The sequence below is a fragment of the Spodoptera frugiperda genome, chromosome 26 (assembly GCF_023101765.2).
Source record: "Spodoptera frugiperda isolate SF20-4 chromosome 26, AGI-APGP_CSIRO_Sfru_2.0, whole genome shotgun sequence".
Taxonomy (NCBI): Eukaryota; Metazoa; Arthropoda; class Insecta; order Lepidoptera; family Noctuidae; genus Spodoptera; species Spodoptera frugiperda.
In genome coordinates, this window is record NC_064237.1 from 7,307,472 (window position 1) to 7,319,023 (window position 11,552).

Below are 11,552 nucleotides of genomic sequence, written 5' to 3' on the forward strand. Positions count from 1 at the left end.
GCGCGAATGAACGGAACCACAGACAGAATTCAGAAACTAGAGCCTAGAGCGCAACTGAGTGTCCAGTGGCGCCTCCTACAACAACACTTTTTCATGTACGTATACTGAGATTGAAACTGAATAAATTAGAATAAAGTAAGTAATTTATTCCAGATTGATATTGTAGGTATTTCTTGAAGAGAAATCTATTCAACACATTGCAGTTACATGCGTGCACAATCGCAGAGAACAAAACGCGATTGACAAAGTGAAGTAAAAAAAAAATCTAAAGTTCTACTGTCAAAGTCAAAACAATGTTGTCAATGTCAAACCAATTTACATTTTACTTCAACAATTTAGTTAGCAAGAGAGAGCCGCTGTGCGGACTGCAGACTTGTCGAGTATGCGTAATATTTTAAATTGAGCTGTTATTATTGGCATACGTTACTGTATATTTAACTGCTGCTTCAGGAAAATAATCTGTTTCTAAAATGGAAATCTCATTTAAAGGGAAGAGAATACTCGTTACCGGCGCTGGCCAAGGTAAGTTTACGTTATCTCTTTATATTGTTTAATTTCTTGGTCATGTTGTAGCTATTAACTTACATTATTGGAAACAACATAAAGTGTGTACAGCTTTAGCTCGTAATGACTAACGTCACTTAAATACTTGCGTGGTATTTTACTACTGTTATTGTTCTGCAGGGATCGGCCGGGGCATCGCCGTGGAACTATGGCGTGCTGGAGCGAATATAGTCGCATTATCTCGAACAAGATCTCATTTAGAGTCGCTTCAGATGGAATATCCTTCAATTGATATAGTGGACGTGGATATAGAGGACTGGGACAAAACGCGTGAAGTGGTCGAGTCTCTTGGTCACTTTGATGCATTAGTGAACAACGCCGCCGTAGCTGTTTGCGAGCCTTTTCTCGATTGTTCACCTTCAGACTTTGATAAGTATGCAAAACAACTGTTTATTTTACTTCAATATATGTTCAGGCATGACTTAAATAGTGATAAGAAAGCATTAATGTTATATAGAAGTATATCAGCCAAATACCTACACAACTGAGTAACCAAACATAAATACATATTTAATTGCATTACACAGGTTGCTAAATTATACAATATGTTTTTTTTTCAGAATGTTTAACATTAATGTAAAAGCAGTTCTTAATATTAGTCAAGTGGTAGCAAGGAAGATGGTAGAAAATAAAACTCATGGTGCCATAGTCAACATATCATCACAGGCTTCAAAGGTATTATCAATTCATTGAAACGCTTTACTTTATCTTCCAACAATCGGTGGGGCTTACACATGTAATTCTTATCTTGATAAATATCTTGTTATTAGAATGTAAATACAAGTTTTTACCTTACAAGATAAGCAAAACAGAGATCGTATTCGCCTGCCTGTGCCCGTGGTATTTTAATTGGGTACCTAAGGGTAGTTTTTACCCTTTTAGTATATTTCCTAACTATATAAAATATAATAAATTTCCTAGTCTCTACTTACAGCCCATAACTATATTAATTCTTGCAATCACCACATAATAATTGTTATGATTTCAGGCTGCATTAAAAGACCATGCTATTTACTGTGCATCTAAAGCTGCTTTGGATGCTCTAACTCGTTCCATGGCTCTTGAGCTGGGACCTTATGGTATTAGAGTGAATACTGTCAACCCTACTGTCATAATGACAGAAATGGCCAAAGTTGGATGGTCGGATCCAGACAAAGCTAAAGAAATGCTGGCTAAAATACCATTGGGAAGGTAATGAAATCATGTTATATTTATAATCTAGAATCTATATTTATTTATATAATCAAGTTCAAAAATTTCGCTTGTTTGGGTAAACACTAATCTCTGTAACTATTGGTTTGAAACTCCTCGCCTTGACCAATATAACCCGAGTAGTGGATGAAAAACATGCAGGTGTAATTTATAGTTGAGTTATCTGTCTTATGTTTCAAGCTATAACAATAAGACTTTATTTTACACCAACCTAAACAACTTGACATGTGATTACATCATTTTAACCCTAATTTTATATTTACATATAAACAGATAAGTGTTATCAGTACTAATAATGAATGTGTTATCCAATTTCAGGTTCGGAGAAGTTTCCGAGGTAGTGAATGCTGTAGTTTTTCTCTTGAGTGAAAGATCTAGTATGATCAATGGAGTACAGCTACCTATCGATGGAGGTTTCCTTGCCACATAATATTACAAATTGCTGAATATATAAATCAACCAAATAGCAATAGTTATATGTTTGTGGCTTTCAATATGAAATATTTTTAACAATTGCATATTTTAGTCTTAAGTGTATTAAATTTTGATCTATGTTAATTAGTAAATCAACCAAAGATGGTACTTTAAATACGAATGGCCATGATTATAGTTATCATGTATGTTTTATGTTGTGATAATATTAATATCAATTCTGAGAATTTAACTTTTCTGTAATAATTCTAATGACCATATTATTTTTAGATCTTATACCTTGCATATGGGACATATTATCTACTTATTAGTTATATCTCAGTGGATCTGTTTGATAATACTTTGTATCACTTTATTTATTGTGATTATAATATTTTCTCAGTGTCTAAATTAATACTAACATTATTATTAATTATAAAATGAATACAACACCAAATTAATTATTTTCGACTATAATAGAATGTACAAAGAAGTATATTAACAAAAGTAATTACTTAGCAATTAATAAAATTGGATGACTTGAAAATAGCTAGGTATTATTATTTGCATCAGAAACTTATATTTCGACAAGACATTATACCTACTAATGATTTAGCGCTTGCATAATGCATTTATATACCTGATTCATAAATAATTTTACTAATGTAAAAGTTATAATGTTGAATAAATGCAATTTGTTAAAAATGGCTTTTTATTTTCTATGCTGTAAGCGGCTTCGCCCGCGTCCCAGTAAGATAAAAAGTAGCCTGTTATATACCATTATTTATCCCTGTTCCAAATTTCATCCCGACCCCTTTCAGTCAGCCGTTTTGACGTGATACAGTAACAAACGCTAACTATCGATTTTTTAGAGTTGAGAAATTAAACTAACACCAACATCAATTAGTGTTATTTTTTTATTATCGCCGTTAAAAGAGGGCGACACAATTAGGTACTTTTAATTAAAACGTATGATTTAGAACGATGATAGTTTTTCTAATCTAGTTTACTGTTGGTAGTTGATTATCTAGATTCGTTAAAATCGTAAACAAACTTCTTATCTTAATTATAACATAAATGGTTTACGCGTCATTTAGATAACCCCTTATCAAATACGATAGGGAGTTTAAAAATATTTTCAACTTTCTGTAATTATTTATAATTGTGAAGTAAGTGGAGCCACATACTTAGGTACTAGTGTCCGTACAACATAATATTAGTTAAAACTTCTTAAACAATGGATAAATATTTTAAAGGAAAACGAATACTCGTTACTGGAGGATGTCAAGGTAAAATCTTTAAATAAATAGCAAAATAACTTTAGTTATGTTACTCATTTATTATTGGTTATTATTTAATAGTTTTATAATATATTTCCAGGCATTGGACGAGGTATAGCTTTAGAATTATGGAGGCAAGGTTCAAATGTCGTAGTCATCTCAAATCAACCAGATAATTTAGAAATTCTGAAAAAGGAGTACCCTTCTATAGAGACTGCATGTGTTGACCTAGCAGACTGGGACAAAACCAGGGAAGTTGTAGATTCTTTAGGTGTCTTCGAAGGACTCGTCAATAATGCTGGAGTAGCTATTACTGCACCATTTCTCGAATGTTCTCCAGAAAGTTTCGACAGGTGATCCCTACTCACTAATATTTTTTCATATATGCAGACACTAAGAATACTTTTTTTTTAATGCCGTTAATACTTATATTATTTTTACAGATCAATGGCAGTGAATGTAAAATCTATCCTTAATATAAGTCAAATTGTGGCAAAGAAAATGGTGGACAACAACATAAAAGGTTCTATTGTAAATATTTCATCACAGGCTTCCAAAGTAAGTTTTATAAATACCATATACACAGAGTACCTATATACTGAGTATTATAAGTATCCTGCATATTGGTAGGTACGTAGGAAGTCATTGCATCTTTTACTATTTTGCAGAGTGCTCTCAAGGACCACACTGCATACTGTGCCTCAAAAAGTGCTGTGGACTCGTTAACAAGAGTAATGGCCTTGGAACTGGGATCACATGGTATTCGTATCAATACAGTCAATCCAACAGTTGTATTGACAGATCTGGGGCGCAAGGTCTGGTTAACAGATCCTTCAAATGCGCAAGCTATGATTTCGAAGATACCTTTGGGGAGGTAAGTTTCTTTTTAATTTAATACATTAATTTCGTAAGATTATGAAATGTATTCGTAATTTAAAGTCAAGTTATTCTTTATCAGAATGACAAAACTTTTAGATAGTGATTTATGATAATGTAAAATTGGGTATGCTTTACTAAAACTAAATTATTTTTAGGTTTGGAGAGGTGCACGAGGTTGTCAATACAGTTCTGTTCCTCCTGAGTGACGCCGCCAGTATGATTACAGGAGTCCATCTGCCCGTGGACGGAGGATACCTAGCTACATAGAATTTTGAACTTATATTAAATGTGTCCAAATAATTACAAGAAAACAAAATGTTATTTTACTCAGTTTATTGTGCCAAAGGAATTTATACATACTGGACATAGAAAACAATGCAAGCATAACAATTTATTTATAATGCATATGCTAAAGATAGCTAGCACATTTGTATTTGTAGTGAAAACATACCACTTGTAAAGGTAAATAATGGCGTAGATTGGTTAGACAGTTTCAAGCCTTGTCGTTAATATAATAGTGCATATTATTCGCCACTGGAGGGAACAAAACCTGTGCTCACTTAAATTTAAATTATACCCAATCAAAGCAGATGTTTTCTAAGTCATTTATTCATTCTAATTCTACTATGTAAAGTGTGTTCCCTCCTTTAAACAGTAACTGAACGAATACTAACAGGCAACTTCTGATCTCAAACACATCGCAATGTATCGTATGGTTCGTGACATGTCTACAAAAAATACAATAACAGCAAAATAATTTCAATGACATTAACGCTACAACAGTTATGTATGTATTTATTCCATTACCTAGGATATTGTAAAAAACAGTGTGTCTGCTTATCTAATTATCTTAAAAATATTATTATTTACAAAATTAAGTCCATAAAGTCTTTCGTCGTTTATAGCGTACACTTAACTTTAGGAGCAAGCTACGACTTTCCTCCGCCAAAGCATTTGAGATACACGTTGCGCACTTCACACACTGACGACAAGCACAGGACAATACAGCACGGCCGCGCCTCGGCTCCACGCATCACTTACTATTCACGACATCGTCGCCTCCATATATTTGAACACGAAAACATCATCTAATATACATTAATTAATATAAATTCATAAGAATTAGTAACACAATATCATCAAAATATTTGGGCACTAACTAATTACGAATTCTCCTAAATGAAGGAATTAACTAAAACACACTCATATTGTAAACATTAAAAATATAATGATATCAATGTTGGCACAGCGTTGAAAAGTAAGACGACTGTCACTTCCACTTGTGAATCAAATCTTGTAACTGTCTATAAAATGAATTCAAACAGAAAACTGAAATTCTCAAAATGCTACAAAATACCCTGTAGATCTAATTAATATTGGATTCAAACTTAAATAAGGTGCAATAATACAAAACTGAACAGTAGATGATGGCTACAATATCAACAATACAAAGTCATACTCTCAAGTGCCTGATCGTAAAATAATATTTAGATGATTTATTCTAAACTAAACCCCTATCTATCTAACTATACAATATCATGACAACAGGATGATTTTGAAATCTCAAAGCTTTGCGATACAAACCCTTGAAATGAAATTGGATATATTAACCTTTAAGTATTTATTTACATAAGATTGAACCTAATTCTCAGTCATATTAAGAGGTGTCATTGTTTAAATAAGATACGGTCCAATACAATATCACTTTATAAAAAAATCGTATTACTTTTTAAACTTTTATATTTACAAACTATTCATCATAATTATAATATTAACAGAGAATAAGACATATCTATTACTCTGCAGTTCAAGGCAAATGAACAAAACCATACTTTTCAGAATACGAGAATTGGTAACAGGTTTAATTGAACTAGGTACATTATGTATGAGAAAATTTGGTAATTTATATGAGATCATAGATTCCCAGCAGTTCTAGATCGGTAATAAGGATAACATAGAGGGAAACAATAGCTCTAGCGGGAATGTAGGTATACGTCTACATGAACGTGATACTACAAAATAAAAAAACATTTTTTATTTCTACACTTTTTTTTAAATTAGTCAATGCAATACTCCACAAAGAAACTGAACAAAAACTTATGAGTGCAATGTTTTCTCCGGCCAATTTATTTCCAATAAACTTACCTAGTTAAAACTATGGCAGTGGCTGGACATACATTGTTAGACTATCATTACTTAGGCCGCCTATCCACAATCAGAGGAACAATCAAGAGACACATGAAATTTAACAATCATAATCAATTGATTGGTCAAAAACAAGAAATCAATTACAACAATTGGTTCAACAACAATCACTCTCTATACTGACAATCCTTTAGACAGACGACCTATACGTCACATTCACTTATATTACTTCTTTCAGCATAAAACAAGGATGTTGGTTATGTTTCAACTCAACTTGGAAGACAAAATGCTAAATTCAATAAAAAATACATTGAAAAAGATTCGTAAAGATCAAAGATACTATATTGCACAAAATAGTGTTGAATAAAAGATAAGCATTATCAATAAAGACCTTTTTGATTATTATTAAAGCCCACTGATAGGATTAATTAGTCAAAATATGGTTCCACAAAAAATATCGGTCATTTTAATAGGAAGGATAACATAGTATAATAAGTAAAAATAAAAACATTCTTTCTAATTCCATGTACCAAAGAATAGCCTTTTTGACAGTTACAACACTAAAACTGTAGTCAAATAACTATCTGATACATATAATTCGTTATATTCAGAGTTTGTATTCTCTTCATTTTACAATTATGTTGGACCATTGTATGAAATGCTTTTACTTTCAACAATCAATGATCACTCGAAATACTCTGTATGTTACAGTAACATTGTTGAATCAGATGGTACATGTCAATATTACTTTTATTATTATTAACTTATGGCTATATTAATTGTGCTATGATGAACAAATCCATAAGCCAAATCATCGCCAAGTAGGATCACTTAGTTTGTCAGAATAGTACTTTATTTTTAATTCACAGTCTCTTGACCGATTTTCTTGGGACCAATTGACAAATTACTGTTTAATCTTACCAATATGATAGAATATGTATCTTACTTCTAAATATAACTGAGCATAAAGTACAACGATGCATGGGTAGGCCTATCAATTAACTCTATGCTTAAACAAGTGTTATTCAAACAAATAACTTCATTTCACGGCCCACTCATCATCATACTTAGTCTATAATTAAATAATTTACAATAATATGAATGTTAACACGAATGCATACAAAATTGTTTCCTTATTTTAATACAGAATCTATTATCTCGAAACGTGACAACGTCCAAAGACGTTCCACGCTCACGCCTCAATTCCTACCGCGCGGTTCGATGACGTGATAAGTCGTCGTTAAAACACACCGTCAAATACGTGAATATATCGAGTCTGTGTAATGTCCGTCCATACGAACAGAACATGCAAGTCACAATACGAACGTGGTTCCATTTAGGTGGTGTTAACACTGCGACGACAGGAAGGTCCCTCACCGCCACTCCGAGATGGCCGCCACAGTGGTGCTGGGCTGCCCGGCCGCGCCCGCCGCTGTACACGTACGTTACACGTTAGTCTAGTACCAATCAACACTTGCTGCCCGCACGCCAACTCGATATGTATAGATAAATAGCTCCAGAAACATCTCTCCAGTAAGTGAACTCAAATTACTTACTGTTCTCTTGTTCCTGATTTTGTTCATGACGTCTTAACGTGCGGTCAGTGCCACCTGATTGGTAATTACCACGTTGGCCACCTGGAACCACGAAACATTATTGATGAGTAAAAAATAAATCATTTATAATATTTAATTCAAAGTATATAACTGGAAAATGTGTCTTACCAAATTTGAGCATGTTCCAATCAAACACATAGTCATATGTGAATCCTTGTCGATGGAAGAGTGTGCGGAATAGTTGACGGAGATGACTATAGTCAGGTCTCTCCTCGAAACGTAGCCGTCGGCAATACTTTAGATACAGTTGAAACTCGATCGGGTGGTTCTGTAATAACATAAGTCATTCATGAGTACTTGCCCTTGTATAACAAAACATGTATATCAAGTACAATATTTTTCTATAAAACTTACTTTGCAAAGTTCGTCAAAAGGTGTGGATAATTTCTTTTCAGATATTCTCTCGTATTTCTGGCGTTTGGTAGCAGCTTTCAGCCCTTGCCAGGGAAGACTTCCACGATTGAAATACATGAGTACATAGCCCAATGACTCCAGATCATCGCGTCGTGATTGTTCGATGCCTAAATGTGTGTTTATTGATGCGTATCTCGCTGTTCCTATAATGTTTACATTGACCCATTAGTTTTAAAATAATTCTTAAACATTATGGTAAAAACAATTTTTATAAAGAGACAGAATTAGTATACAAATACTTGTAAGTTTGCATGTTTGTTTAGCTTTCAGCAACTGTGTTTTCATAAATGATGAAAAAATAATGAGGATATCAACATGTCATCCAATTTTGGTTACAGCAATTGCTGAATTGATCTAACAAAGCAACAAAAGAGATATTGTTTTCATATTCACTTGTTGAAATATTTATACACAAAGTATTAAATACATGCAGCATTTACTAAAGAATCATATTACCTGTTGCATTGAAAAGTAACAATGTCAATGAAAATTAAATGCTAGGTTATGATGTCATTTTAAAAAGAACGCATAATGCATATAACTGAGAAAACTGCATATAGACATAAAACAGGAATTTATGCTAGTATAGAAGTGATTAAATCAGGTTTACAACATTAGAATAATATAATCAACTTTATATCTTACCTGTTAAGTTTTTGTTTTCTCTGTATGGAATATGTTGCAATGTGCGTGCATCTTTGTACTTTTTCGCTAAGCCAAAATCTATTATGTACACTAAATTCCCTTTTTTACCTAGGCCCATAAGAAAGTTATCTGGTTTTATATCCCTGTAACATAAAGAAAAACACAATATTTAAGACATGAAGAGTATGAAAATATTAAGACGCACTGTAAAGTTGTATAATTTACTAGATTAGATTTACAAGCATACAATCAACGTCAGTGATAAATGCAAAGTAATGAGCTATGTAAACAGGTAGTTATTATCTTTTACCCTTCCAGCTGACCTGCGACAAGTATCTATATCTGTCCTTATTACTACAGATAGTCCAGATTCATTATCTTTATACATGTGACTGTTCATGTGAGTAAAGTCTCCATCAAATAAAAAAAATACAATAAAATTATTATTTTAACTGACCCAAAACTAACACATTTCTAGACACTTGGAAGGTCACAATGCTATTTTTTTTATTCTTTGTTTAGAATAATAAAAATATAAAAGGAAAAACGCTATGATTCTAGACATATAGCTATACATTATATACATAAAGCAATAATGTAATATTTGTTACCTATGAATGAAGTTCCTGTAATGTATGTCTTCAATGCGCGTGATGAGTTGATCAGCAAGAAGTAGAACAGTCTTGAGGGAGAAGCGACGTGAGCAGAAGTTGAACAGGTCTTCCAAAGAGGGTCCGAGTAGCTCCATTACCATTACATTGTAGTCTCCCTCTGAGCCGCACCATTTTATTGCAGGTATACCAACTGGTAACAACAAATAAATTAGTGTTTGCTGTAGCATAATTATTATATAGTTTTTCTTTATATTTTATTTTCATTAAGCTCTAAAATCCATACCAGCACTTTAGTTTACATGATTCTTTGTATTAAGTAGTTAAATACATTACAGGTATAGATGTGATAGACAGTTCAGTACAGTTTTTTATGATGGGAGTATGTTTTAAAGACACAATAATGTGTTTAGTAAACCAATGTAATCAGTTAAAAACAATCAAGATTTTATAGTCATGTGCAAAGAAATAAACAAACAGGATCTATGATCAGTTGTTTAAAAGAAATAAACAGTAACTTACAAGCACTTACATTGGTTGAGAATCAAGTAACATACATCATAAACATTACATTACCTGGATACACTAGCAATATAAATATTTTCACAAATACATGACTGAGATGAGTAATAAATACACAAACATTTACCCGTTTGCAATAGTATGTGAAAATATGTATTTCAAACACAATTTTTTTCATCCCATAGACTACACTGTTGCTAAACCACATATTATTAAAACATTATTATTATTATATACTGAGATTACTCACCACCTCCTTGCATAAGTTTGTAAAACTTGCTCTCTATGTGTAATTGAGGGTGCCTTGTCTTTATACATTCTAATTTAATAGCTACCTCCTCTTTGGTGACAATATTAGTTCCTGAAAAGCAGAAATAGCATCTTATACAACCAAGACAAATCAGCCTAATCAAACATTGTGAAATATGAAACTGAGAACTTGACAGATTCAAGGCTGCCCCTGTGTTCATTGGCCATTTAGGTGGGTAACCACACAAAAAAGGCGTAGAAGCAGTACTACGGATTCACAATCACATGTTATCGTCAGACTTTGACTAACATATAAAAATAATAAGCCAGTTTACAATCTAACATTAGCTAATAAGAAACACTCGAGATCAGTTACTAACAATAGGCAACTGATATAAAAAGATATGCTAGCTATTTCGAAACGAAAAAAACTGCAGCTGGCCTACCAAATGACCACTTTTCTTTGTTTACTATAATCTCTTAACACACTTACCAAGATAAATGTCTCCAAAAGATCCTGAGCCTATTTTACGGCCCAGCCGGTATTTATTACCGACTCGAAGCTCCATTTTGGTATTTAGCATACAATGAAATCACAATAATATTACTGGCCACCAAATCATTACAGGACGGCCATATTGCGATAGACGCAGAATGTATCTAAGTGAAGTATGTAACTTAATTTGGGTGGAATTGGTTACAAACTGTGTTTTCTTGCAAGCTCTTTTCGTTTATTACTTGTATATTCAACTTTAAATCACGTATAAAGTTTCTTACACAAAATTGCTCTAAAATTGATCTAATCTAACTACACACGCACATGAGGATTTTTTTCGTAGACAAGACAATCAGTTGGTGGAACTGGGTGATAGAGCTCTCTCGCTTTGTTAATAGCAATCGAATAGAATCGAGAAAATTATAGTAAGAATCGATTTAACTTTTGTTACTAAATGTAACGTTGGCAACTCTTTTTTAAATAGTCGATTTTTCATAAATGTGATTAT

At 32.7% G+C, this 11,552-nt stretch overlaps 3 protein-coding genes across 3 annotated transcripts; 2 read left to right on the plus strand and 1 right to left on the minus strand.

The window, feature by feature from the left end:
• The first annotated feature begins 318 nt into the window (after positions 1-318).
• LOC118264595 (L-xylulose reductase) lies at positions 319-2,892 on the plus strand. The gene is made up of 5 exons (XM_035577155.2): positions 319-522; positions 685-937; positions 1,125-1,239; positions 1,553-1,755; positions 2,095-2,892. Exons 1-5 carry the CDS (start codon positions 471-473, stop codon positions 2,204-2,206), a joined length of 735 nt encoding a protein of 244 aa, XP_035433048.1. The 5' UTR covers positions 319-470; the 3' UTR covers positions 2,207-2,892.
• A 415-nt stretch (positions 2,893-3,307) lies between these two features.
• LOC118264594 (D-erythrulose reductase) lies at positions 3,308-4,662 on the plus strand. Its single transcript, XM_035577154.2, has 5 exons — positions 3,308-3,476; positions 3,568-3,820; positions 3,911-4,025; positions 4,136-4,341; positions 4,502-4,662. The coding sequence occupies exons 1-5, from the start codon at positions 3,425-3,427 to the stop codon at positions 4,611-4,613; spliced, it is 738 nt and encodes a 245-aa protein (XP_035433047.1). The 5' UTR covers positions 3,308-3,424; the 3' UTR covers positions 4,614-4,662.
• A 2-nt stretch (positions 4,663-4,664) lies between these two features.
• Positions 4,665-11,435, minus strand: LOC118264593 (casein kinase I). Its single transcript, XM_035577153.2, has 8 exons — positions 11,042-11,435; positions 10,550-10,660; positions 9,778-9,970; positions 9,167-9,309; positions 8,462-8,664; positions 8,216-8,375; positions 8,048-8,128; positions 4,665-7,923 (listed from the first exon to the last, which is right to left on the minus strand). Exons 1-8 carry the CDS (start codon positions 11,130-11,132, stop codon positions 7,865-7,867), a joined length of 1,041 nt encoding a protein of 346 aa, XP_035433046.1. The 5' UTR covers positions 11,133-11,435; the 3' UTR covers positions 4,665-7,864.
• Between the last annotated feature and the right edge of the window lie 117 nt (positions 11,436-11,552).

Bases quoted from the DNA above. Each gene is read 5' to 3' on its own strand.
- LOC118264595 (XM_035577155.2), top strand. From the start codon at position 471: ATGGAAATCTCATTTAAAGGGAAGAGAATACTCGTTACCGGCGCTGGC. The intron at 938-1,124 runs GTATGCAAAACA...TTTTTTTTTCAG, and splicing joins TCACCTTCAGACTTTGATAA to AATGTTTAACATTAATGTAA. The intron at 1,240-1,552 runs GTATTATCAATT...TTATGATTTCAG, and splicing joins TATCATCACAGGCTTCAAAG to GCTGCATTAAAAGACCATGC.
- LOC118264594 (XM_035577154.2), top strand. From the start codon at position 3,425: ATGGATAAATATTTTAAAGGAAAACGAATACTCGTTACTGGAGGATGT. The intron at 3,821-3,910 runs GTGATCCCTACT...TTATTTTTACAG, and splicing joins TCTCCAGAAAGTTTCGACAG to ATCAATGGCAGTGAATGTAA. The intron at 4,026-4,135 runs GTAAGTTTTATA...ACTATTTTGCAG, and splicing joins TTTCATCACAGGCTTCCAAA to AGTGCTCTCAAGGACCACAC.
- LOC118264593 (XM_035577153.2), bottom strand. From the start codon at position 11,132: ATGCTAAATACCAAAATGGAGCTTCGAGTCGGTAATAAATACCGGCTG. The intron at 9,310-9,777 runs GTAACAAATATT...TTTATGTTACAG, and splicing joins TACAGGAACTTCATTCATAG to GGATATAAAACCAGATAACT. The intron at 7,924-8,047 runs GTAAGTAATTTG...GTACGTGTACAG, and splicing joins AAATCAGGAACAAGAGAACA to CGGCGGGCGCGGCCGGGCAG.